The sequence below is a fragment of the Delphinus delphis genome, chromosome 3 (genome assembly GCF_949987515.2).
Source record: "Delphinus delphis chromosome 3, mDelDel1.2, whole genome shotgun sequence".
Classification (NCBI taxonomy): Eukaryota; Metazoa; Chordata; class Mammalia; order Artiodactyla; family Delphinidae; genus Delphinus; species Delphinus delphis.
Genome location: NC_082685.1, coordinates 48,109,477 through 48,137,424, shown reverse-complemented (window position 1 = coordinate 48,137,424; position 27,948 = coordinate 48,109,477). Strand labels below are relative to the sequence as shown.

General features: G+C 47.1%; 1 protein-coding gene and 1 long non-coding RNA gene across 8 annotated transcripts in view; one reads left to right on the top strand and one right to left on the bottom strand.

The window, feature by feature from the left end:
* Positions 1-27,948, top strand: part of ABLIM3 (actin binding LIM protein family member 3) — a 144,985-nt gene that overhangs the window by 110,467 nt on the left and 6,570 nt on the right. Inside the window, exons 11-23 of one of the 5 annotated variants that reach the window (XM_060008578.1) lie at positions 74-229; positions 1,787-1,816; positions 2,317-2,446; positions 3,126-3,224; positions 4,379-4,426; positions 6,710-6,844; positions 8,413-8,474; positions 22,261-22,408; positions 23,648-23,677; positions 24,235-24,293; positions 26,275-26,335; positions 27,038-27,045; positions 27,584-27,664. In XM_060008578.1, the coding sequence (XP_059864561.1) occupies positions 74-229; positions 1,787-1,816; positions 2,317-2,446; positions 3,126-3,224; positions 4,379-4,426; positions 6,710-6,844; positions 8,413-8,474; positions 22,261-22,408; positions 23,648-23,677; positions 24,235-24,293; positions 26,275-26,335; positions 27,038-27,045; positions 27,584-27,664 (1,047 nt within the window). The remainder of the gene's footprint in view (positions 1-73; positions 230-1,786; positions 1,817-2,316; positions 2,447-3,125; positions 3,225-4,378; positions 4,427-6,709; positions 6,845-8,412; positions 8,475-22,260; positions 22,409-23,647; positions 23,678-24,234; positions 24,294-26,274; positions 26,336-27,037; positions 27,046-27,583; positions 27,665-27,948) is intronic. The other 4 variants (XM_060008574.1, XM_060008575.1, XM_060008576.1 and 1 more) reach the window with 4 other exon arrangements.
* Positions 18,366-27,948, bottom strand: part of LOC132423168 (uncharacterized) — a 122,950-nt gene continuing 113,367 nt past the window's right edge. For 2 of the 3 annotated variants that reach the window (XR_009518944.1, XR_009518946.1), the window contains one exon: positions 18,366-21,309. This is a non-coding gene — a long non-coding RNA (uncharacterized lncRNA). Of the gene's footprint in view, positions 21,310-27,674; positions 27,913-27,948 lie in introns of those variants that run through there. The other variant, XR_009518945.1, reaches the window with a different exon arrangement.

Here is a 27,948-nt window from a genome sequence, read left to right as displayed (position 1 = left end):
CCTGGCTTTTGTTTCCTCTCCCCTTTTCCACTTATCTTTCTGCTTCTTTCCTGTCCATTTCCCTCTTCCTCAGGCTAAAGTGGATAATGAGATCCTTAATTACAAAGACCTGGCAGCTCTCCCCAAGGTTAAGTCCATCTACGAGGTACAACGCCCCGACCTCATTTCCTACGAGCCTCATTCCAGATACACGTCCGACGAGATGCTGGAGAGGTGTGGCTATGGAGAGGTACGGCATCTTGCCCTCTCTCTGGGGCTATTGGAGGAGAGGAGGGCCCTCAGGGTTCCCAGGCCCCTCCATCACAGAGACTTCAGCCTCCATAGTGTTGGCCCCCAGACTCTTTTAAACTGGTATTTATAGTCGACACTTAAAAATCAAGTGATTTCATCCAAAATCTGGCTTCTCTTGAAAAATCGGAGCTGGTAACACTACACCAGTGTTTTCTACCACCTAGAGATGGGGAGCAGCTCCCTCTATAGGCGGGACATGGGCTCCCCAGTTCTCCCTGATCTCCACTACTCTCTGAGAACCCCAACATAAAAGCCAAGAACCTGTGACCACTTATCACCTGAGGTGTTGTTTCTCTTACAGTGGAGAGATTTTATACATAGCCTACGGCTCCCATCCCCAGCTGTGCTCAGTGGCCACTTAGGTTTATAATCCCCAGTTAGGTAGGTTCTCTGGGTGCTGCCCCTGGCCTTAAGCCCCTGTGCTCAGAGCAAGAGACACTCATAAAAAGTACACATCAGAAGGCTTTTGAAATAATTAAATGGTTGCTGGACAAGAGAAAGTGTTTCCTGGAGAAGGCAGGGTGGCTGTTACCCTGGAGGTCCTGACAGGTTACATCCCAGGAGGTTTTCTCACCCCACCCCAGGCCCCTGAGCTGAGATCATTTGGAGCTTCAGAAGGAGCCCTGGCCTCATGCGTACTTCACCACTATCCCCTTCCTCTCTAAGGAGAATGGGGTTCCATTTGGTTTAAGCGCCCAATGCTGAGATTCTCTTAAGTTCTGGCCTCTGAAATGGACCAGGAAAAGGGGGCCAAGCGTTTGGTAGAAGCTGATTCTCCTGAAGCCAGAGATGGCAAACTGGGGCCACAGCCAGCTCCCAGATTTGTTTTGTTTCACCCACAGAGTGTCTTTTTAAAATGTAAATGAGTTGTCAACATTTAAACATCAGGAGATTTCACAGAAGAGTCTGCACTTCTGCCTTGTCTTGGAAACTTAAGAAGCTGTGTTAGCATGGGATGGACGGTCCAGCCTTGCCTGGGTGCCCTGGAGCTGAGCGCCATCCCCTCTGCAGGCAGTGCCTTCCATCCCCAGCTTGCCCCCCACCACCGGCCCAACTCCTGCATTGATGGCATCAGCCTGGCCCTTGCTTGGCCCTGCATTTGGGAGCCTTGCCCTGGGTCCTGTCCTTATGAGCCACAGAAGGGCGTGAACTGGTAGAGGCACAGGGAAGGGCCATGAACTGGCTCTGAGCTTGCGGTGGGGAAGCCTGGGCCCAGGTGAAGACCCTACCGCTTCTTCCCTGAGGGGCCCCGAGCCATCTCATCCCCTCTCTGGGCTGTGGTTTTTTCCATTTGTAAAAAGAGCATAGTCTCAAGGTTTCCTCACACCCGTGAGCACTGCTGATATTCTGGGGAGCTGAGGCCGTTCTCTGGGGTGGGGGACAAGGGGCAGCTGCAGGCCTCTCTCTGCTCCCTGTAACCACTCTCTGTCCCTCCCTCTTGCCCTCCTCTCTCCTTTCACTCCTTCCATGGCTGCCTTCAAACTTCGCTTCCAAGTCGCTGGGGACCTTATCTCCCTACTCCCAGGTAATTAAACTGGTTCCAGGAGACCTTTTCTATAGTTGTGTCCTTTATGCTGACCAAGCAGACCCCCAATTTCCACCCCCCACCCACTGAAGCCCCTGAAGGTGCTCCCCCAATGCAAGCAGAGACAGGGAGACTTAGAAGCATGACCTGGAGGAAGTGGCAGTGGCTTAAAGGGTAGAGATGGCTGGGAGCGAACCTTTCTACCCAGAGATGGCCTCCCTGATGCTTCTGTGATCCTTGGCCAGGATTCCAGGGTCCTGACCCACGGGTTCCATTCAAGGGCATGTGAGTGATGGGTGAAGGCCCTGGAAAGTCTCTGCAGCCTTCCTCAGGCTGTGCATGTAACCCAGGGAGGGGGTCTCTGTATTCAGAAGGGCAAAATGGTGCTTCAGCCCCTGGGATCCCAGATTCCATGTCACTTCCCCACCTGACTGCTGGACCCTTGGGCTATAGGCCCCCCTAATTGCAGATCTTGCTTATGGCCCTGCTTCCTCCCCCAGGACATCTATGAGAACCTGGACCTCCGGCAGAGACGGGCCTCCAGCCCAGGATACATCGACTCCCCCACCTACAGCCGGCAGGGCATGTCCCCCACCTTCTCCCGCTCTCCTCATCACTATTACCGTTCCGGTAAGGAAGGGGGAAGCTCCCAAAGGGACAGGAAGAGCCAGGGGTGACAACACAGTGCCTAGATGTCCCCAGCTGCTGAGACAGCATGGGGCTTCCCTGGGTTATCTCCATTACAACTTGGTCCTCTGGAGGCTCATGGCCACCCAGGCCTCACTGAGTCCCTGCAGATGCCACTGGCAGGGGAAGAAGAAGGGTACATGGTACTGAGATGCAGCAAGAAGGTGGGTGGCGTGCTGCTGCGGGGAGGGGAGTGGCAGGAAGCCCAGCCATCCTGGCTGGTAGAAAACGTCTCCATCCTCATCCTTTGTCGTGTCCCATCCAGAAGGCAGAACCAGAGGATCAGAAATGGGGAAGTGTCCTGGCCTTCACCTGAGGGCCACCCTGAGGTTAGGGATGAAGCAGGCAGAGCAATTAAGGGAGGGGCCCAGGTGGGGAGCTAAGAGGAGCAAGGATGCCTTCCTGAAGCTCAGTGCTGTTGACTCTTACAACCCACAAAATCTGACTTTGGGGTGAAGCAAGACAACAGGGTCAAGCCTGTTTCTGCAGACCCGGTGCATGAGAGCACAGCCCCCATCCCTGCTGTTATCACCTCACTGCTGCCGTAACCACCGCCACTGCATTAATGCCTGTTTTCTCTGTGCCTCTGCTCTCTCTGGGGACCACTGCCTGCGTGCTCCAGGGCCCGAGAGTGGCCGGAGCTCTCCATACCATAGCCAGTTAGATGTGAGGTCCTCCACTCCGACCTCTTACCAGGCTCCCAAGCACTTTCACATCCCAGGTAGGCTGCCAGCCCGGAATTCCTGGCATGGGTGCATGCTCTGTGGGGTCGCTGGGCGCCCTACACCGGCACCGAGGAGAAACTGGGTGCTGGGGACCCTCCCTAACCAGTCACCTGCACTAACTGGCCTCCAGCTCCGACACACCCACTGGCCTTAGCCCACTCCCTAGACAGAACCAGCCTTGATTAGGACCACCAGGAAGCAGCCCAGGGAAGTGCCTTGAATGTCCAAGGGCTGTGATGGAACATGGCAGTAACTGTGCTGAAGGTCATGGGCTTTTGGGATTGAATCCTTGATTCTGCTGCTTATAAGCTTGTGACCTCAGACCAGCTACTTAGCTTCCTTGAGCCTATGTTGTTCCTTCTGGACAGCCAGGCACTGTTCTGGGTCCTGAAAGTGCAACTGTGCTCAAACCAGCCCAGATCCTTCAGGGTGTTTAAGTTCTAATGTGGGGAGAGAGCTAATAAATGAGTAAACAAATAAGTAAAAGGATAATTTCAGGAGATATAGGTGCTAAACATAATAAAACAGGGCACTGCAATAGAGTGATGGCATGGGGGAGGCTGGGCTATGTGAGGTGGTCAGGGAGGGCTTCTTGGAGGAGGTGACAATGAAGCCAAAAGAGACCCTAGGGAAAAACATCCTGGGCAGAGGGAACAGCAAGTCCAAAGGCCCTGAAACACTGAGCCTGCAGCTGGCCAGCATGGCTGGAGGTGGTGAGCATGAGGTTGCCCCAGAAAGGTCCCATCCAGCCTACTGGGGAGGAGGGGGTGAGAGTGCTAACTGTGGCTGTGGGGTTCTGGGGACGCCCACGTGGAATGAGGCATGGCTGCTGGGTGGGCACCTTCCCGCATGGGGTCTTGCTGAGCACGCGCCTGCCTTATGCCTTCATGCCCACCATCCAAGCCCCAAGCCCCTGCCTCAGCCCCATTTGAATCCATCCATTCCTTTCCCCTCACCTTTCTTGGAACCTGATGGGATGAGGTTGGAAGCTCACCTTTGGAAGAGGAAGTCCACTGGGGGAAAGATGGGAGAGCCTTGGGAGAAGTTGCTAACCACCTCTCTCTTCTGGGACCCACTGACCAACTGGCTGTCTCCTTTTCTCCTGTCTTTCTCTCTCCTCCCCACTGTCCCTTCCCGGTCTGACTGGCAGCTGGAGAAAGTAACATCTACCGGAAACCCCCGATCTACAAACGGCATGGTATGGTCGGGGGCAGAGAGGGCTTGGCCAGGCAGGGGGAGGGGCAGTTAATCATCTGTGCAGATGGCTCTGTAGGGCCACCAGAGGGACACAGACAAGGCTGCAACTCGGTCCTTCTTGTCGGCTGCCCCCCAGTCACTCAAGGTGGCTCACTTGGGGAGGGGGTTGGTGTCATTTCAAAACGGCAAGGAAGTCCTTGTATCCCCTACATCCTTTCCCACCATCTCCTCACTACCCCCTTGCCCTGCTGTCTGCTATCCTAAAGCCCATGGTCAGAGAAACCCTTGTCAAATGCATGTAGCCCTGGGAGAATGACACTCCAAGGTGCTGGTACTCAAACTTGGACGTTCCTTAGAATCATGTGGAATGCACACAGATTCCTGGGCCCACCCCAGACTTAACGAATCCAAATTTTGTATTTGTTACAGTTTCTCCAGGTGATTCTAATGTCCAGCCCAGCTTGGGAACCACTGCTCTAAACTGTTCTCAGTCACCATGTCCTGAGAGTAGACGGAGGCCTGGAGAGGGGATACGGATGAGAAAGGAGCTGAGGGCGCCTTCATTCATTCATCCATATAGTGTTTCTTACAGAACTGTCTGTGGGCCAACTGCACCCAAGAGATTTATTTAAAAAACAGATACCTTGGCCCCCTCCCCTGCCCTAGACTTCCTTAATTAGAAATACTAAGGGTTTGCCCTACGAATCTGCCCTGTAACCAGTTCCATTCACAGTTTCTACCTGTGCTCCCTGTGGGAGCCACCACTGAGACCTGTTCGTTCTTGCAAAAGCACTCAGTTGAATGAGCACTCCCCTTCCTCTGAGGATGCAGAGGCGCAGCTGCCACCCTGTATCACCCTTAGGTACCTATGGGTGCCTGTGGGATCACAGGGGGAACACAGAATTGGATGAGCATGGAGACAGGCAGAAGCAGCCCTGTACTGGGATCTAAACTCACCGGGATGATGTAGGAGGTGGTACGAGTATAAACAGTGGCTCTGGGTGCTTACGATCTGACAATTTAGATAAACATCCTCGACTTCAGAGCGGACTGGGCTGGGGTCCAGGTGAGTCCTGAGCAGTGCACATCTACCTGTGGCTGCGGAGGACACGCCATGTACCCCAGTGGTCACAGAAAGGCACCAACCCTGACAAAGGTAGTTTAAATTTACATCCAGAAAAGGCCCCCAGGTCCCCAGCCCCTCAGGACTGTGTGGGATTTTGTAGGTGGGCCTGAGGGGCAGCACCAAAGCAGGTTCAGGAGGAGTCTGGGCTAGAGGTAGATTGTGCAGATAAGAGGGTGGATGAAACGGCTGGAGTGGGAGGGGCTGCACAGGACCCACATCAAAGAGGATTTGCAAGCTTTGGGAGCAAGTGCTGCTGGCTGGCTGAGAGCCATCCCAGGACCCTCTGCTGCTCTGGCTCCACGGAGCCTAGGGCTTGTCACTGTAGCTTCTCCCTCCTGAGAAATGATCAGCGGCCCCATCTCCTTTCCCCAGCCCTCTCTCTGACCTGGTCAGTTTCTCACCAGTCTTGGGCGTGACAGTCATTGCCTTGGAAGGTTTTGTGCCTACAGTGGGTTTGATGGTCACCCCCATGTTGTGGACTTCAGGGGGAAGCTTAGAGCTGGATGACACCTCAGCCAGCAGACCAGTTCTGATACAGACAAGGAAACTGAGGTGGAGAGGAGCACGATTTGCCCAGTGCTACAGCTGAGTTAAGTGGCAGAACTGGAACCAGAACCCAGCGTTGCTGACTCCCTGGCCAGTGCTCCTTCCCTCAGGCCATCTAGTCTCCCCCAAGCAGGATGTGTCATTTCAGTATGAGGAGAAAGGTGACCTGACTCAACATGCAGCAGGCCCTGCTTGGCGATCCCACCCAAGATGTGGCTCGAATCCACAAGGCTGGCTTCTAGAGGGTGAGGAAGGACTCACCTGGGACCTGTCTAATCTTACTTAAAGGAGCCACGGCCTTAGTGTTCACTTAGGAGAGTCTGTGGAATTGGTAGAAGGAGCCCTGAGCTGGGGTCTGATCCAGTTCTGGTCTAACTTGCTGTGTGGTCTGAGCAAGACCCTTCCCCTCTCAGGTGTTCAGATTCCCAACCGTAAAATGAGAGGCTTGGCCTCAGTGCTTTTCCAGCTCCGATGCTCCGTGTCCCAGACCCTGGCCTGGACGTGGCCTCACTCCCCAGGGCTGGAGCCTGGCTGACACAAGGGAGAGTATGTCCAGGACACTCTTCTAGGACATACTGCCTCCCTGAAGCTCTCTCTTTGGGTCCTTTGCAGGTGATTTGTCAACAGCAACCAAGAGCAAAACAAGTGAAGACATCAGTCAGGCCTCCAAGTACAGTCCAGCCTACTCGCCAGACCCCTACTATGCTGCGGAGTCTGAGTACTGGACCTACCACGGGTCCCCCAAAGGTATCACCCCTCACAGGGGAGCCAGGACCAGAGCCCCATCACCTGCGCCAGGGACACAGGGCCAGCACAGACAGTTGCCCACTCCTTCACACGATAGTTCATTTATTCATTCAGCAAACAGGTACTAAGGGCAGCCATGGGCCCTAGGGAGATACTAGGAAGCAAACCAGATCAGGTCCTTGCCCTTGTGTATGAGACATAGGCCCCAACTGAAGAGGGAGGTGAGGTACAGGAGGGAGAAGCGCTGATGGTAGGGGCATGCTGTCCAGTCTGGAAGATGACAAAAGCTGCTCAGATGCAGAGCCTCAGCTACCACAGGAAGGGTGAGGAGCAGGTAAGCCAGCAGAGTGTTGAAATGCACCTGCAAAGACCCAAGATGGGAGGGTAGGCTCCAATGGAGCAAAGGAATGGCTGTCAGCTCAACCTTGAGCTCAGAGAGGGAGGGGAGGGGGTGGGGGATGAGAGGCCAGATCCCACAGGGCCTTGTGGGTTGAGGTCAGGATTTTGGTCTTTATCCAAAATAGGAGGAAGTTGTTTAAAGTGGTGACACGATCAGATTTGTGTTTTTAAGAGACCAGTTTGGCTGTAGGTGGCAAATGGTTTGGAGAACGGAAGAGAGAGGATGTGGAGAGATGGAAGTCTCTCACGGGCACCCTGGCAAGGGGTCCTAATGGTCCTCAAGGTGCCATCCCACCTAACCAGACATCCCAGGCTGTTTCTTTTAAGTATGTGGAGGAGTTGTCAGCAGGTGCCACTTTGATTCAACACATACCTTTAGTAATGAATGTCCATTTTGAACGAAGCTTCATGGGAGCTCAGAGATGACCCTATGCCGCCCTCAAAGAATTCTCCACTTAGAAAAGGGATAAGGCACAAGCACAACTATAACCCAAAGTGGACAGTCATCAGTGCCCATGGGAGATAGTGTTCAGAGGCTGCACAGGCAAGAGAGACCAGACCCAACAGGCATGGGGGGGGAGGGGGATCTTAGATGAGACTAATTCAATCACACACACACACACAGACACAAAGAAACAAAAAAAAAGAAAAACCACCTCCAAAAGCCTTAAGCCAAAACAGGGATTTCTGGGTCATGTGACTGAAAGTTTTTGAGGCATAGCTGGATCTAGAGGTAGATGAACATCATTAGGACTTGACCTGTCCTGTGGGTTGGGTGGCTCCAGTCTCAGGCTGATTCTGCCCTTATCATGGGAAGACGAGTTCTGGCAGGTCCAGATTACCTCTCATCCTTGGCAGAAAGAGGGCTTTTTCTCCTACCAGCGGCAGGAAAAGTCCCAACGTTGAGGTTTATTAGATCTGTCTGGGCAGTCGGCTTCACCTGTACTTTCCAGCCCAAGAATGGGAAGGGATGCTGGCCATCTCAGTATAGGGAGACCCATGGTGGAGGCAGTTCACCGAAGTGCACTTGTGTGGGGTCACTCAGCTAGAAAGTGGTGGAGCCAAGAGGCCCCCCACCTGTCAAGGCTGTACTGCCCCCCATGCCCTCTCGCCTGAGCAGGCTGAGTGGGGAGCGTGGGCGGGAGCTGATCCTAGCTGTCTCTTGGCAGTGCCCCGAGCCAGAAGGTTCTCGTCTGGAGAGGAGGACGATTTTGACCGCAGCATGCACAAGGTAAGCAGGCCACACCACTGATGAGATGCTTAGATGGTATGTTACTGAGGATTTTTTCATTTGTGAGGGACAGAAACCAAATCCAAACTCACTCATGATAGAAAAGAGAAATGCAAACCTTGGCAAAACTGGCAAGTCAACTGGTAGGATTAGCTGCAGGTACAACTTGATCCAGCTGCTAAACAAATTGCCACAGGGAAATTCTCTCTCTCTGCTCTTACGCTGGATTGCCTCTGCATTGGCCTCATGCTCAAGCAGGTTCTTCTCACGTTGTGGTCAGTGGATGCCAGTGACTTGTGCATCACTGCTGGGGATGGAGGGTGGTGCAGCTGCTGAGAAAGAGTTTGTGGTCCCGCAAAAAGTTACCACATAGAACTACCATAGAAACTGTCGACTGAAAATAACAAACAAACCACACAACCCAGAAGTTGAGAACTATGTTTTATTCAGCAGACATACTGAGGACCTCAGCCCAGGAGACAGCCTCTCAGATAGCTCTGAGAGAGTGTTCCAAAGAGGTAAGGGAGGAGCCAGGAATACGTAGGAGTTTTTGCAAAAATAAAATCAGGAAGTCGAACATCACAAGATTGCTGCTAATTAATGAAAAAACAGACATCTACAGTTAATGAATTTAGTGCTTTTCTATGTATGGGAAGATGCAAGGCCCTTGGCTCATTGAAATCATTCCTTTAATATGCACCTTAACTGTCTAGGGCCAGTATCCTGTTTTTCTCCATTCTGAATCCCCTCAGGCTGCACCATTGGTGGTGGCTGCAGAGGTTGATGGCTTCATGGCTTGTTTACTGATACGGCAGGTGACAGTCTTTGCTCACAGTGCTTCCTCCTGGCCATAAATTCAACCAGTATTTGGGAGGCATTTCATGACCAATTTTGTCCCTCAGGGCTAGGAAGGCTCATCCCTTGATCACGCGAAGATTCTGTTGCTAGGCCACTCAATGTGCTGATTTGCTGTGGATTAGACCCTGTTGATAATCTAAAATTCTCTGGATCACCTGTCTTATTAGTCTGTTGTGATCCAGGAAATGTTTTCCCTCGTTGCTTCTTCCCAGATCTAGAATTGCACTACTACAATTATTCTGTGTAGAGTTATGTACATGATCAACTAACTCGAGACGTCATTAATTTTGCTGGAGGCTTGGTTACACTTTGGTAATGTAAGAGATAACAATCTCATAAAACAGACATGACATAAGTAATACAGTTAGTAACATTAATAAACTGATAGTGCAGCAGAGAGAGGCACAAGGCATAAGTAATTTGAAAATGCCGAGAACAAATTAAAACAGTGTAACAGTTTAACAGTATAACTAGTTGGAATCTGGTCAAAATAAGCCATCAAGTCCACAGGGGAGCCAACTGGAGAAGCCAAATTCTGGAGGGATCAGGTAGAAAGAAAAAGATAAATGTTTCATCTTCGTTTACAAAGGTATACTTTATCAACTTTTTGAAGGTCATAGTTAGCGTAAGAGGAAAGGTTTTCTGGAAAACAGAGATTAAAAACCAGTATATTTCAGAAAAAAGTCATAAAATTATAAGTCATGTTCATCATTTCATTCAGTCCATGTAATTAATTCCTGTTCATCTAGATGAAGTTGTCAGGTTTTCCATTAGTCTTTTAAAATTTCTTACCCAGTTTGGGAGTAAGATCTAAAAGTTATCAAAAACTTGTATTTATCAAAAGTGCTTTTTATGAATCTTCACTAAGATCTTCATATATAAAAGCATCAGAGTAAAACAATGATTGTGTATAAACAACAAGACTTAAAATGGCATGGTTAAAGATCTGATTGATTATAATGTAATTGACAAGAAACTTGGATATTTCTGTGACATACAACATCCTAAGATAACACCTAGAATTATGACTGATAACCTTATACCAGGACATACCAGATTTTTAGGAATTCCGTATAAATTTTGGAATATCTGTATTAATGACTTTTACCCATACCATATAACCTAAGAAGGTTTGTCTCCAATCACTTGACAGTGCTTCTCAAGTAATTTAACATACCAAATTAGCCTAATTAGCTTAACGTTTCTCTCTGAGATGTCGCAGGGTTTCTTTGAAGCATCCCAGAGTTATCTGGAAGTCAAAAGAACTTCAGTTAGAATTTGTTATTTGGGAAGTTTTGTCAAAAATATCAAAAAGGTTTCAAAACACTTGGTCAAATAGGATCATAGGTCACTGTGAAACAATACTTATTCACTTAAAGTGACGAAAGATTTCGGGCTTCCCTGGTGGTGCAGTGGTTGAGAGTCTGCCTGCCGATGCAGGGGACACAGGTTCGTGCCCCGGTCCGGGAAGATCCCACATGCCGCGGAGCGGCTAGGCCTGTGAGCCATGGCCGCTGAGCCTGTGCGTCCGGAGCCTGTGCTCCGCAACGGGAGAGGCCACAACAGTGAGAGGCCCGCATACTGAGAAAAAAAAAAAAAAAAAGATTTCAAAAACAAAGATGACTTACAAAATCTGTTTTCAAAAGCAGTATTTCAAGATAACTTTGTTCTCTTAACAGAGGAACCAAATCCAGTCTTTCACCAGCCTACTTTTAATAGTAATATCCACTTACCTAATTAAATTTAATCCAATCCCAGCCTGACCATGTACAAAACTCCTTTTCAGGGCTCCCTTTTTACGAACCTTCCACAACTTTCTCTGTTCCTGTTACTCTGTCCCTTATTTTTCCATCCAGAAACAACCAGCTCTAGGACAAAATCATTCTTTCCACTTAACAAAATGCACTTCCATTCTTCATACCTTCTTTTGCTGAAAAAAACACACCCTACTTTCCTTGCATACTAAAATGTTTCCCTTATTATCTTTAGTAGCTTTAATTACATATTATAATTTTAACCCTTAAAAACATTAATCTCTAGTGAAAACTGACAAGTAGCAAGTAATTGTGAACTGTCTGTCATACCAGCATTCCTGATTGGCATATCACTTAACCTCTAGAAACATACATCTTCTCATAGCATAATTTCTTTCCTCAATGTGGTACAAGAGTTGTGTCTAGTAAACCCAAACATCTTTAGTTTCCTTCTTGTAAGGAGACAAAAGTAGGTAAATATAGACCTGTTTAGCAAATAATGTTTGAATATTTTATCCTATTTGAAGTGACCTGGATAGTCAGTGGATTCCCATTACTTAAATTAATTTAGCAAGGTCTGAGGAATCAGGATGGCAGAGGAACAGGACATGGAGCTCACCTCTTCCCACAGATACATCAAAAAGACATCTACAAGTGGAACAATTTGCACAGAAAATCTAAACACTGGGCCTCAGACTTCTGAAAGGGCAAGAAAACCTCCACGTAACCAGATAAGACAAAAGAAAAGAAAGACAGAAAGGAATCAGGACAGGACCTGCGCCCCAGGGAGGGAGCTGTGAAAGAGGAAAGGTTCCTACACCCTGGGAGGTTCCCTCACCTGTGGGGAGATCAGCCTGGACAGAGGGGGAGCTTCAGAGCCTCGGAGGAGAGTGCAGCAACCAGTCTGTGGAAGGCAAAACGGACAGTGACCTGCACAGATGGTCAGTACTGCCGCCCTGTGCTCCCCAGCCTGAGACCCTCATCCACCCGCATGGGCAGGGGCTGGGTGCTGAAGCCTGGGCTTTGGAGGTCAGACCCAGGGAGAGGACCAGGATTGGCTATGCAGAGACAGCCTGAAGAGGGTGGAGTGTGGCAACTGAGGGTGCATTCGGAAGAAGCCTGGGACCGCTATGGAGGCAAGGTACCATTGTTGGGGGCCATGCAAAGAGAGGGGTGGGACCACCATAGGAGCTTCTTTCCCTGTGCGCACGTTCTCAGGCAACAGGACACCACCTACATGAGCTCCAGGGGCGAGCGCGAGCCACCACTGCCATCGTGGCTCCAGAGGCAGGCACGGGCAGCCACCATCGATAAGAGAACCGTGAGTAGGTGCCAAGTGCTGTCCCCGCTGTTGCAGGAGTGCGCAGGCCACCACCGCAAATACGAGACCCGCGAGCAGCCAGCAAGCACTGTCCCTGCTATCGGGAGTGTGTGGGCCACTGCCACCATTAAGAGACCCATGAGCAGGTACTAATCACTGCACCCAATGTCTGGGGAGCACGCACAGGCCACGAGCAAGCTCCAGTCACTGCCCCTGCTGTCCTGGAAGTGTGCGGGCCACCACTGCTACTAAGAGATCCGGGAGCAGGCGCCAGTCCCACCCCCACCATCCAGAGAGTACGCACAGGCAGCAAGCAGGCACCAGTCATGGTCCCTGCTGTCCCCGGGAGTGCGTGGGCCATCACTGCTGCTAAGAGACACAGGAGCAGACAACAGTCTCTGCCCCTATTGGCCTGGGGGCACATGGGCCACTGCCGCTGCTGGGAGACCCGCAAGTAGGCGCCAATTGCTGCTCCTGCCATACCAGGAGTGTGCACAGGCTGCCGCACATCCACACACCATTTGAAAGGAATAATGGCCAGCACACACTAAGGAAAGAGGCGGAAAGCATCCAAACTAAAAGCATCTCAATTCCGGACAAGATGGTGGAGTAGAAGGACTTGAGCTCACCTCCTCTCACAAAAACACCAAAATCACAACTAACTGCTGAACAACCATTGACAAAAAAGATTGGAACCTACCAAAAAAGGTATTTTACACCCAAAGAGAAAGAAGAGGCCACAAAGAGATGGTAGGAGGGGCGTTTTTGTGATATAATCAAATCCCATGCCTGCCGGGTGGGTGATCTACAGACTGGAAAATAATTGTATTGCAGAGTTTCTCCCACAGGAGTGAGAGTTCTGAGCCCAACGTCAGGGTCCCCACCCTGAGGGTCTGGCATTGGGAGGAGGAGCCCCCAGAGCATTTGGCTTTGAAGGCCAGCAGTTCTTGAGTGCAGGAGCTCCATGGACAAGGGGAAGCAGATTCCACTCTTGGAGGGACCCAGCACAAAGCAGTGACTCCACAGGAGCCTGGACTAGACCTACTTGTGGATCTTGGAGGGTCTCCAGGGAAGGTGGAGGTCAGCTGTGGCTCACTGTGGGGGCAGGGCAAAGGCCCCAGGGAATACTGATTGGCATGAGTTCTCAGGGAGGGCACAATTTTGGCACCGAGACCTGGCCCCACCCAACAGCCTGTAGGCTCCAGTCCTGGAACACCTCAGGCTAAATAACAACAAGCAGGGCGGGGGACACAGCCCCACTAATCAACAGACAGGCTGCCTAAAGCTGTACTGAGCTCACAGCCACCTCTAAACATACGCCTTGACATGGCCCTGCCCACCAGAGAGACAAGACCCAGATCCACCCACCAGTGGGCAGGCACCGGTTCCTCCCACCAGGAAGCCTGCACAAGCCCCTGGACCAACCTCACCCGCCAGGGGGCAGACACCAGAAGCAAGAGGAAATACAATCCTGCCGCGTATGGAAAGGAGACCACAAACACAGAAATTTAGAAAAAATGAGATGGCAGAGAAATATGTTCCAGATGAAGGAACAAGATAAAAACCCAGAAGAACAACAAAGTGAAGTGGAGATAGGCAATCTACCTGAAAAAGAATTCAGAGTAATGATAGTAAAGATGATCCAATATCTCGGAAAAAGAATGGAGGCACAGACTGAGAATACAAGAAATGTTTAAAAAAGAGCTAGAAGATCTAAAGAACAAACAGAGATGAACAATACAATAACTGAAATGAAAAACATACAAGAAGGAATCAGAAGCAGAATAAACAAGGCAGAAGAATGAGTAAGTGGAAGAGAGAGTGGTGGAAGTCATTGCTGTGGAACAGAATAAAGAAAAAAGAATGAAAAGAAATGAGGATAGTCTCAGACACCTCTGGGACAACATTAAATGCACAAACATTCACATTATAGGGGTCCCAGAGGGGAAGAGAGAGAGAAAGTGCCTGAGAAAATATTGGAAGAGATTATCACTGAAAACTTCCCTAACATGGGGAAGGAAACACTCAATGAAGTCCAGTAAATGCAGAGAGTCCCATACAGGATAAACTCAAGGAGGAACACGCGGAGACACATATTAATCAAACTGACAAAAGTTAAAGACAAAGAGAAAATAGAAAAAACAACAAGGGAAAAGCAACAAATAACATACAAGGGAATCCCCATAAGGTTAACAGCTGATTTTTCAGCAGAAACTCTGCAGGCCAGAAGGGAGTGGCATGATATATTTAAAGTGATGAAAGGGGAAAACCTATAACCAAGATTACTCTACCCAGCAAGGCTCCCATTCAGATTCGATGGAGAAATCAAAAGCTTTACAGAGAAGCAAAAGCTAAGAGAATTCAGCACCATGAAACCAGCTTTACGACAAATGCTAAAGGAACTTCTCTAGGCAGAAAAGAAGAGGCCACAACTAGAAACAAGCAACTTATGAATGGGAAAACTCACCAATCAAGGCAAACATACACTAAAGAAGGTAGGAAATCGGCCACACACAAATATGATATCAAAACCAGCAATCTTGAGGAGAGTACAACTGCAGGATATTGGAAATTCATTTCAAATTAAGAGACCAGCCACTTAAAAAATCTTGTATATGTATATAGACTGCTACATCAAAACCTCATGGGAGCTGCAAACCAAAAATCTACAATAGATATACAAATAAAAATTGAAAAGGAATCCAAACACAACACTAAAGAGAGTCATCAAACCACAAAAGAGAACAAAAGAGGAAGGGAAGAAAAAAGACCTACAAAAACAAACCCAAAAGCAGCCACATAGCACAGATAGATCAGCTCAGTGCTTTGTGACCACCTAGAGGGTGGGATAGGGAGGGTGGGAGGGAAACGCAAGAGGGAGGAGATATGGGGATATATGTATATGTATAGCTGATTCACTTTGGTATAAAGCAGAGACTAACACACCATTGTAAAGTAATTATACTCCAATAAAGATGTTAAAAAAAAAATACCCAAAACAATTAACAAAATGGCAGTAAGAGCATACATATCGATAGTTACCTTAAATGTAAATGGATTAAATGCTCCAGCCAAAAGACATAGGCTGGCTGAACTGATACAAAAACAAGACCCACATATATACGTCTACAAGAGATTCACTTCAGACCTCAGGACACATATAGACTGAAAGTGAGGGGATGGAAAAAGGTATTCCATGCAAAGAGAAATCAAAAGAGAGCTGAAGTCGTGATACTCAGACAACATAGACTTTAAAATAAAGACTGCTGCAAGAGACAAAGAAGTATGCTACATAATGATCAATGAATCAATCCAAGAGGAAGATATAATAACTGAAAATATATATGCACCCAACATAGGAGCACTTCAATATATAAGGCAAATGCTAACAGGCATAAAAGGAGAAATTGACAGTAACAAAATAATAATAGTGAGGGATTTTAACACTCCACTTACATCAATGGACAGCTCATCCAGACAGAAAATCAGTAAGGAAACACAGCCTTAAATGACACACTAGACCAGATGGACTTAACTGATATTTATAGAACATTCCATCCAAAAGCAGCAGAGTATACATTCTTCTCAAGTGCACATGGAACATTCTCCAGGATAGATCATATCCTGGGCCAGAAATCAAGCCTCAGTAAATTTAAGAAAACTGAAATCATATCAAGCATCTTTTCTGACTACAACACTATGAGACTAGAAATCAATTACAGGAAAAAATCCTGTAAAAAACACAAACACGTGGAGTAATGAACATGAAAACAAAAATAAACAAGTGGAACCTAATTAAACTTAAAAGCTTTTGCACAGCAAAGGAAACCATAAACAAAATGAAAAGACAACCCACACAATGGAAGAAAATATTTGCAAATCAAGTGGCTGACAGGGGATTAATCTCCAAAATATACAAACAGCTCATACAGTTCTATATCAAAAAAACAAACAATGCAATCAAAATATGGGCAGAAGATCTAAATATACATTTCTCCAAAGAAGACATACAGATGGCCAAAAAGCACATGAAAAGATGCTCAACATCACTAATTATCAGAGAAATGCAAATCAAAACCACCATGAGGCATCACCTCACACCAGTCAGAATGGCCATCATCAAAAAGTCTACAAACAGGGCTTCGCTGGTGGTGCAGTGGTTGAGAATCCGCCTGCCAATGCAGGGGATACGGGTTTGTGCCCTGGTCCGGGAAGATCCCACATGCCGCAGAGCAGCTGGGCCCGTGAGCCATGGCCGCTGAGCCTGCGCATCCGGAGCCTATGCTCCACAACGGGAGAGGCCACAGCAGTGAGAGGCCTGCGTACCGCAAAAAAAAAAAAAAAGTCTACAAACAATAAATGCTGGAGAGGATGTGGAGAAAAGGGAACCCTTGTACACTGTTGGTGGGAATGTAAATTGGTACAACTGTTATGGAGAACAGTATGGAGGTTCCTTAAAAAACTAAAAATAGAACTACCATATGATCCAGCAGTCCCACACCTGGGTATATATACAGAGAAAACCATAATTGGAAAAGATACATGCACCCCAATCTTCATTGCAGCACTATTTACAATACCCAAGACATGGAAGAAACCTAAATGTCCATCTACAGAGGAATGGATAAAGAAGATGTGGTACATATCTACAATGGAATATTAGCCATAAAAAAATGTAATAATGACATTTGCAGCAACATGGATGGGCCTAGAGATTATCATACTAAGTGAAGTAAGTCAGACAGAGAAATACAAATATCATATGATATCACTTATATGTGGAACCCAAAAAAATGATACAAATGAACTTATTTACCAAAGAGAAACAGACTCACAGCCGTTCAAAATAAACTTAGGTTACCAAAGGGGAAACGTGGTGGCAGGGGGGAGGGATAAATGAGGAGTTTGGGATTAACATATACATAGTATTATATATAAAACAGATAATCAACAACTACCTACTGTATAGCACAGGGAATCTACTCAATATTCTATAATAACCTCTCAGGAAAAGAATCTGAAAAAGAACAGATATATGTATAGGTATAACCGAATCATTTAGCTGTATACTTGAAACTAACACAACATTGTAAATCACCTATACTCCAATATAAAATAAAAATTAAAAATAAATAGGAAAAACTCTAAAGTTTTAAGTTACCAAAAATCTGGACAAACTGTTTTAAATCAATATACCCAAAGCATAATTATTCCTAAAGAGTTCACCTGAAAACTCTTATTTTCCTTTATAATTTATGAAAATATCATCATACCAAGTTAATTTTTTTGCTGACAAACTCTGCAACAGAAATAACATGAACTTATTAACCTTCAGTGAACCTTGGTACACTGAAGGTGTACCAAGTAAAATATGTCTGTATTGACTGATTAAACCAGCAAGCTGAAGCTAGCTTTAACACGAGATATTAATTTAATATTGACTATTTCCTAGATACATGAACCTGATATTCATTCTGGCCAGTTTCTTTTATGTTTAGAAGTATTTAATTTGTAAGCACTTACTTTTAAGTCAATTAAATGGAACTCTTTTATAAATTTAATTTTAACAGTATTTTCCGGAGGTGGAGACATCTCATATGTATAATATGTACACAGACATATAAACAGACCTAACTAGAGATCTCATAGCTTCACCTTAAAAACTTAGTTATGAATCAGGTATTACAGTATAAACTTACTAGTTTATAAATAACAGTTGGAATAAGTTAAATTTGCTTGCTCAGATGACTAAGGCTTTGCTATTTGCGGAAAAGACTTTTAAGATTTGTATTTATCCTTGATAAACCCTTAAGGAGGCTATGAATTAGATTTGGGGTGAGGGAGCCTTTCCAGCAGTTTGAGTTTAAAAGGACTTTTTTGCTTTTTTTTTTTCCTCCTTGGTTTCAGGTTTTACCTGATTGAGCTAATTAGGCTCAGTCTCAGATCAATGTGGGCTGTATTTACATTTCTTATTTGCAGAGATTTGCAAAACAAAGACAGTTGCTTTTAATTCTCAAAAAAACTGGTCTGCTGCCTAAATGATATTAAAAGATTGATTTGCCCAAGTGTACTTTGTTTAATTTGCTTTTTTATATCAGTGCGAAGATTTCTGACTTAGCCAAAATTCAAGAGTTCTATGTTCTAGAATTTTAGGGTTTAATTTATCATGCTTTCAAAAGCTCGCATAAGGCATTCAACAAAGGTCCTTTTTCTGAGTGCACAGGTGAGACCCAGAGCAAAATCTCTATTATTATTTTTATTAGCCCCTGAATATTGCTCCCAGTTTTTACATTATATTATACAGGCTCAGGTAACCCTACTGGTTTCCTTTTGTATGTTTAATAATATTTCCTGAGGGGCAGATTCATATGCCCTGTCTTATGAAGCATTCCCCAGTGAAACATGTATATCACACAATATAATTAAACAAAAGAGAAATAACCATCTTATATAAAGCCCGTTTAGGTATACCAATTTTTATAAACTTTCATCTCAATTCTATCAGCTTTTATACCTTTACCTTTATCTTCCATTAGGACCCAATCATCAAGCCTTGGTCTTTCAAGGAGTCCTAGAAGCTTTCCTTTCTTTTTATCCTCTGACTCTTTTATCTATTTTTAATAAAAGGCTCTGGGGTCCCCAGTGAGGGGTTGAGCCAAGGGACTCAGGCCCTTTTGTCAATCTTTTACTTGATTAATCGGCCTAACTGTTGCCCCAAGTAATTTTTGGCCAGGTATCTCAGTGTAATTTACTTCCAGCCATTTAAATATATATGTATATTTTAAAATATTTATTTATTTATTTTGCCTGCGCTGGGTTTTAATTGTGGCATGTGGGCTTCTTAGTTGCAGCACACGGACTCTTAGTTGTGGCATGCATGTGGGATCTAGTTCCCCAACCAGGGATCAAACCTGGGCCCCCTGCATTGGGAACACGGAGTCTTACCCACTGGACCACCAGGGAAGTCCCTAAATATATATATTTTTTAAGTGGGGTAAATAGAGTGGACTTGTTTGGGGCCCTTTAATGTTGGGGACCTTTGTTCCATCCAGCCTTACATGATGTTCTATCAAACCTTTGTTTTAATCCCATTAACATCCATTTTATTTATCCCATTTTTAAATAATCATCTAAAGATTTCTTTATCCTTTTGGGATAAGTCCCTTTAAAATTTCCACCTTTTTGGGAAGAAGTCTCTAAACTTTCTCTTCAGTTTACTTCCCTGTTAATCAACCTAATTAACATGAATTATCCTAATGTTTTTATTAGCATCTGTAAGACTCACTGAGGGGAAGCAGAGACCACAAATAAGGCTTCCCAAACCAGTTTTTTGTTGTTGTTGTTTTCAATTAAGGGAGTTCTTAGGTTAACCGAATATATGTTTTCCACCTTCTAAGTTTTTTTCTTATAAGTACCAGTAACACAGCTCTTTTAAAATTTACCAATTTAGAAGTTTCTCCAATATAAAGGATCCATCATGTGGCCATTAATAAGATGTACCTTATTGATGCAAACCAGTAAGACACCAGAGAAGTCCCCACAACAGAGTATGAAGATGTAGCCTTCACAAAATCTAGAAAGTTTACTCCCCAAAATGGCCTAAGAAAGTAAAGGGCTTCATTGCACAGGCCGATGCAAGGAAGGTTAAGAGGGCAAAAGCCCCTGAGAGTTGGCACAGTCAGACAAAAGACTGCTCAGAATCCCAGTCTATTCGGTTGGCTGCCGAATTGTATACCATATGTGTACCTTCCAGGTGGCAAAGACCAAGTACTCAAAACACAGAAACAGACATATACACATACATACACACAAAATGCCTAAGAAAATCAGGTAGAACATTTACATCTCAAAGACACAGGGAGAGAAATGCAAGTTCCCCCTAGAAGGGCTTTTGTTTCTTTAAGGTCAGAATTCTGAAAAGATGTTTTATCAAGCAGGCTTTCTCTAACTTAACTGCGTATGCAATAGAAGAGCCTCATCTTAGTCATTTTCAGGGCGAGATTTCCTTTAATTCCCAATTAAGTAAGTACTTGTAAGTATACGTGTTGTACATGTATGTCTGACTGGGGTATTAGTTAGAAGCTGGCAATCTGTCGTTCCTTTTTCTTTTTGTTTTGAAAGTTTTGTTCCCCATTCCAGAGCCAGTTTGTGGAGATAAAATCGCTAGTGATGATCGTGTGGTGAGCCAATGTGCTGTTGTGAGCTTAACTCCTCTAGATTTTACCCTAGATTCATTTTAGCCCTTTTATGAGTCCTGGTTTCTCCCTTCAGTAGCCTACAACCACCATGGGTACTCGGATTATGGAGTGGCCGGCTCTTACGCATGTCCCTGGCAGGCAAGTGTTTAATTGAAAAAGTGCGTTTCCCTTTAGGGACAGCTGCACAGTATGAGGACTTGCCTCTACCGCTCCCACAAGTTTGTGTTCAGGGACACTGAACAGCCTGAGGAAGCTGTGGCCAGCCAGGAGGTGATGTTCCTTCTGAGCTGAAAGCTCTCATGAGATACCTTCACTTTTATTTTGACAAACTCTATTAAGGTAGCCAATTCAAGGAAAAACGACAGGCCAGTCTTCCACCTAATTACCCAGTCCAACCTTACTCAGTGTCTTTCAACTGAGCATAACCCAGGTACCTCTTCTTGAAACTAAGTTTCAAGGATAACCTACTACTCTTCCAGTGAGGAGTTTAACATCACTGAATAAAACTTAGGATCATCAGCCAATAACAGGAGATCTGAGAATCAGGAGAGACTCACCCAAATTCATCTGGACTCTCTGAGGTGGCAGATGGGCCCAAGAATCCTCTGCTGGTACCTAGGCTCTGGATCCTTGGAGAGTTCAGGCAAAGGAGAAAAGTCTGCTCTGGGTCCCTCTGTAGCTGTCAAAACTGTTGACTGCATAACCTAAAAGTTGAGAATTATGTTTTATTCAGCAGACATACTAAGGACCTAAGCCCGGGAGACAGCCTCTCAAATCTGAGGGACAGTTCTGAAGAGGTAAGGGAGGAACCAGGATATAAAGGAATTTTTGCAAAAACAAAACAAAACAAAACAAAGCAGATAGTCAAACGTCCGTCAAAAGATTCTAATTAAAGAAAAAAACAGACATCTCACGTTAATGAATTTAGCCCTTTTCTGTGTACGGGAAGATGCACTGAAATCATTCCTGTGATATGCACCTTAACTATCTAGGCCCAGTATCCTGCTTTACTCCATTCTGAATCCTCTCAGGGTATACTGTTGGTGGTGGCTGCAGAGGCTGACGGCTGGATGGCTGCAACATCCTTTGTTTACCGACCCATGTTAGGTGACGTTCTCTGTTCACAGACCCATCGGTTCCACTCCTAGGTATATACCCAGAAGAACTGAAAACTGGTACTCAAACGAATACACGTACACGCAGGTTCCTAGCAGTACTACTCACAAGAGCCGAAAGACGGAAGCAGCCCAAATGTCCATCAACTCACAAACGAATAAACAAAATGTGGCATATCCAAATGACACACTATTATTCAGCTATAAAAGGGAATGAAGCGCTAATACATGCTACAATGTGTATGAACCTTGACAACATTATGCTTAGTGAAAGAAGCCACACACACAAAGCCACATATTGTATATGGGCTCTGGTACGTACCACCAGAGCCCCACCCTGACCACAGGACTACTTGTGGAAGAGAAATGAAGTCCCACAAAGGAAAATATGGGTGCTGCAAGGAAAGAGGGACACTGAAAAGGCAAAAAGTGCCAGAGGTTCACTATAGAGAATCTGGTCCCTCAGCCTTTCCTAAGCCTGTTCCATCTCAGTGTTCTTTGCTTCCTTCTAACTTCATCTTGTTCCTCCCCCACCCCCAGCTCCAGAGTGGAATTGGCCGACTAATTCTGAAGGAAGAGATGAAGGCCCGGTCCAGTTCCTACGCGGATCCCTGGACCCCACCCCGGAGCTCCACCAGCAGCCGAGAGGCCCTGCACACAGCTGGCTATGATATGTCCCTAAATGGCTGTAAGCACTGCCCTGTAACCTGCCGGGGTGGGGGCACTCTCTTCCCCATCAGTTCTTCCATTAGTGAATCTAACCTTCTATGGCCTCACCAGGGTCTAGAATACAGACTAAATAAGACCATGCTCCATCCTGAGCAGTCACTTCTGCTTCTTCGGGTCATCTGAAGCCATGACTTCCAATCAGTTTCCATGTAAAGAAAAAACTCTTCTAATAGTCTGAAGATAAAACAGGATGCCTCTTGAGGTAGCAAGCCTCCCATCACTGGAGGTATACAAGCAGAGGCTTGGTTCAAGCACTTTGCCCTGAGAGTCTTTCACTGTAAGCTCCTCCCTGTTCCTGGACTCACACATCCTCTTCCTGCCTCCTCTCTTACTTACCCCTGTGGGATTCAGTCCTGCCAGGAAATCCTATCTCAGGTCAATACTTGATGGATAATAAAAGGTACCATTTATTGCAATCCTGTGTGCTGGGCATTTATAGATACATTATCACCCTTGGTCCTCACAAAGACCCACAATGTAGAGGGATTATTATCACCCACTTTATAGATGAGAGACCTGAGGTTAACCCTCTTGCCCAAGGTCAGAAAGCCAGTAAGTGACTGAGCCAGGATCAGGCCCAGCATAGAGTGACTTCAAGGCCATAAGCTTTTCCCTCTTTGCTGTACTGCACCTTGATTCTAGGTGAGCTCAAACATGACAGTGGTGGTGGTGGTGATGATGATAAAGCCAGTTTTATTGAGGGTTTTTATCTGTCAGGCACTGTGCTAAGCACCTTACTATATTGTGTCCTATATTCTTCACAATAACCCTATAAAGGAGACACTATCCCTCCCATTTTACAGATAAGGAAACAAAGCATGATTTACTTATCTGCAATTGGGTATCTATTAATGGCCAAGCCAGGATGAACTGATGGGCTGTTTCCCTGTTTCACCACTGAGAGGCACTGTTTTCAACCCCTGGCTCTGTACACTGCACCAGTACTGCTCAAAATTCAGCTCCATTCAATGGCATTTGTGCAACAAATATCACAGAGCACCTGCACTGTGCCAGGTGCTGGGCTACAAGCTGGGTGGGGGAGAGAGGATCGGGTGCAGGTGCAACAGTTAGAAACTGACCAGTGGGAAAGGAGGTACTGAAGGAGGGCTCTCCTCCCCGCCGGCCAGGGTGGCCCAGGTATGGGAGCAATTTCTGTCTGTCTCCATGAACGCTGATCTCTGGCTTCCCTCTCTTGCAGCCCCTCGGTCCCACTACCTGGCTGACAGCGGTATGTTCTGCCTGCCCTTCCTTCAGCCCATCATGTGCTGTGAGGGCCAGAGCTGAGTCAGCGGCAGGTCCCCCTTAGTTGTGATGACCATACAACGTGGATGTCCCAGCACAGTCCCCATCTGAAATAGTCCACCCCATGTGTTTGTCAGATAGTGGGTCTTAATCTTTGGTCCTGGAACCAGTGTTGCCATGCCCAACAGCTCCCAGAGAGAAAGAAAGAGCACACGCCTCTTCCACCCACGTGGGAGCCTGCCTGTCTGAGTTCCAGCTCGACCCCAATTCCAGGACACATGGGTCCATCATAGGAGGATAGATGTGTGCAGGTTAACACCAGAAGACTCTGTGAGTGGGTACTTGGGGTGGGCCTAGAATTCTGCCAGGGTGAGGCACCCCTAAGACTGTTAGTTGTAAGCCTGGAGAGAAGTGGAAGGAGCTGGTGGTCCCTGTCTGTCCCCCTTCCCACAAGTAACATTGGCCATTTGTAGCCAGATGACCTCAGGGAGAGGAAACCCTGGCTTGGGGCCCCTGGTAATTGTCTTGGCTCCTTCTTTTCAGACCCCCTCATCTCCAAATCTGCCTCCCTGCCTGCCTACAGAAGAAACGGGCTGCACAGGGTAAGAGAGGCTGTTCCAGGGATATTATCCCCAAGAGGTTCACAATTCCTGTGTTAGCTCAGGAGTGATGACTTACGGGTGAAACCTGGACAGAGGCCTTGGGGCTAGAGGTGCATTAACAAAAGAGCCCCCTGTGAGAGGGGCTGGGAGCACCTAGTATCTCTGGCACAATTACTCCACGCTGAGCACTTTACAAGCACTCACTCATTATAACCCTGCAAGGTAGTTACTATTTTTAATAACTCTATTTTGTGGATGAAGATGGAGGCACAGAGGGGCTCAGTGACCTGCTTGAGCTCTCATTCCTAGTAAGTGCTGAGCCAGGATTCGAGCCTGGGCCAGCTGCCCCCGACAGCCCACACCTGACTGCTGGGTTCCACTCACCCGTTGTGGCTTGGAGCCTTCTGAGCTCTTAGATGTCCTGCGGCTAAAACCTTCATGGAAGCTGTGAGGTGGTTTAAGGACTAAAAAGGGGATGAAAAATATGTCTTGTTGGCAAAAGGAGAGGCTCTGTGAATAGACAAGTGATGGGGGAAAGGGGAAGGACACTAAGATAGACATTTATTTACTAAGCACCTACTAAGTGTCAGGCACTGTTCTGAGTGCTGGAAGTCCTGCAGTGAATAAATTCGCTGCTCCTGTGGAGCTCACATTCTAGCTGGGGAGACAGACAACCAATAACTGCATGTGTGACTTGAAGTCAGCAGTCATAAGTGCTCAGATGGAAGACAAAGCAAGGAGGCAAAGAGAGAGAAGGTCAGAGAGTGAATTTAAACAAAGGCCTGAGTGCAGGGAGGGACCTCACCTCTCCAAGACCAGCAAGAGCCACCCTAATAGAGGGAAGCACAGTGTCAGAGTCCCTGGGTGGGGAGGATGTGTGGCTGGGATGGAGTGAGCGTGGAGATGAAGCCAGACGGAGATGTCATTAGGGCCCTGTGTGCTGGTAAGGACTCAGAAGGGTTCCGGTAGGTGTGCTGCACCATCCAACTCAGATTTTTTTTTTTTTTTTTTTTTTTTTTTGCGGTACACGGGCCTCTTACTGTCGTGGCCTCTCCCATTGCGGAGCACAGGCTCTGGAGACGCAGGCTCAGCGGCCATGGCTCACGGGCCCAGACGCTCCGCGGCATGTGGGATCTTCCCAGAACGGGGCACGAACCCGTGTCCCCTGCATCATGTGGTTGAGGTGGACTCTCAACCACTGCGCCACCAGGGAAGCCCCCAACTCAGATTTTTAATGGGATCCCACCTGTGTAGAGAAGAGACTGCAGAGGGACAGAAGTGGTAAACTTGTTAAGAGACAATTCTAGGGTTAAGCACACAAAAGGGATCAGAGGTCCATAGTAGAGCCACGGCTGGTGTTGGGGCCCCACCCCCTCCAAGCGGGGAAGAGACAGACCCTGTCCTCAGCACGCCCAAAGCCTAGACATTTGTTCATGAACAGACAGATGTTTATTGAAAGCCTTTTACGTATGCCAGGCACTGCTCTGAGTGCTTAGAATACCTCAGTGACCGAACAAAACAAAGACCCCTGGCCTTGGAGCCTATATTCTTATAGGGAGAAATCGAAAGCAAGCAGTAAATAGTACACAAGTCACCTTATACACAATGTAGAAGGTAGTAAGTGCTATGGAAAAAAAGGGGGAAATTGAGCAGGATGAGGGAGGTTGGGAGTTGGGGAAGGGGCGATTTGCAATTTTAGATAGAGTTGTCAGGGCAGATCTCAGAAAAAAATATTTGAGTAATGAAAGAAAGCATGAGCTGTAATTCACTAATAAATGAATATTTACTGAGTGCCTACTATGTGCCAGGCCTAGGCACTAGGCATATGGCAGTGAAGTAAATCACTCCACCTTGAGACCGAGGCTTCTGAGAGGGCCCCGTGTCCCACCAGCCCCAGTGCATTTTATGGAGATGGGTGAGTACTTCAGGGAGGCAGAGGTGAGCGTGCCTCAGGCCAGCCCTGGTTCTGTCTCCCCTGCAGACACCCAGCGCAGACCTATTCCATTACGACAGCATGAATGCTGTCAACTGGGGCATGCGAGGTGAGTGCCGGCCTCTCCTGGGACTTCACAGGGACCTCATTATAATGCACTGCTCATAATAGCCCGTTTGACAGACGATTCTCTTCCCACGCTGGGCTCTGTGCAAACCCCGAGTTCCCTTTCACTTCCCATTCCCTCCCTTTTCCCCTGCTCTTCTCTCATCCTCTCAAGTCCCTGGCCTTGGGTGATCTCCAGGCCATCTGTCCCATCTGGATTCCCAGAGCCATCACAGAGTGCTTGCTGTTCTCCCAGTACTGCTGAGCTAGAGTTGCCTGCCAGCCCCGGGTGGAGGGAAATACTCAGAGCCAAATGCACATTCTTCCAAGAAAAAATTCCATGAGCCTCATGCTCTCTTCCAGTGATGCTCTCCCACCAGCCTCTTCCAGCTCCTACAAGCAGGCTCAGGCAGGAAGGCAGGCCCACATCAAACCCTGGAGGGTTCCCCCCAGAAGATGAAGGATCTCACCCATGTGCTTCATGGTCCCAGACTCTTCTTACTTCTATTCTAAATATCTCAAACGTCATTTTCCCCCTAAAAACCTATCTCTGGATCAGCCCAACCCCTTTCTCCATTGTGTTCAAACCATCCTTGATTTGGGATGAATTCAATAAGGACAGTGTCTCTATGACAGAGGCCAGTGTAGTGATGCAGAGCAAAGACTGATGGTTTCTACTTTGTGTGTGTCTCTTTTCTCTCTACAGAGTACAAGGTAAAGATACACAGACCCTGGGGGTCTCCGGGACCCTGCATGTTGCTACACTGGGGACCAGCAGGAAGATGACAGCACTGTCTATGCAGGGAAGGGAACATCGATAAATAACCCCAAGGGTCCTCTCAAGACTAGCATTTCAAGTGCCTCCTTGGCCCAGTTTCCCTGAATCCTGCCCTACATCTCTTGCCTCCTGAAACCAGACAGTTCCCCCGGGCCTCGGAGACTCTCTAGAGGCTTGCCAATCACAGATATGAGACATTTACACTCAGGAGCCCTTGTGCTCACATTAAGGCCAAATGCAACCAAGCTCATCCCTGGCAGTATTCAAGGACTCCAGGGCCTTGCCTTTTGGGAGAAGGTGCCTTGAGGCTGCCAGGAAGCCCGAAAAAGGACATACTCAGCCCTTCCTCCAGACTTTAATCTCTGGCTCTTTCTGGACAGAGGAGGGAGCCCCAGCCAGACACAAAATATGTCTGAAGGGACAAGCCCACCACCCTCACCCAACCTACAAATATCCCCCCTCCTCTCTTCTTAGATCTACCCTTATGAACTGCTCCTGGTGACCACAAGAGGGAGAAACCGACTGCCCAAGGATGTGGATCGGACGCGTTTAGAGGTATGTGTAGAAAACTGAGCAGGCGCCTTTGGGTTTGAAGTGATTCCAGAAATTGCCTGGTCTAACCCAGCTTGGGAGGAGCAGGCAGAATGAATGGCGTAAAGGTCACACAGCTGGTTAAAAAAGCAGAGATTCCAACCTGGTTTCCTTAGCCCAAGACTGTTCCCTGCTGTTCTATGCAGCCTCCTCAATTCAGTTAGCATCTGTGGTGCACAGCTACAGCATGTCTCCAAGTGGGGCTGATGCTTCTGCAGACATAAGAGAAGAGCTAGATTTGCTTCCTG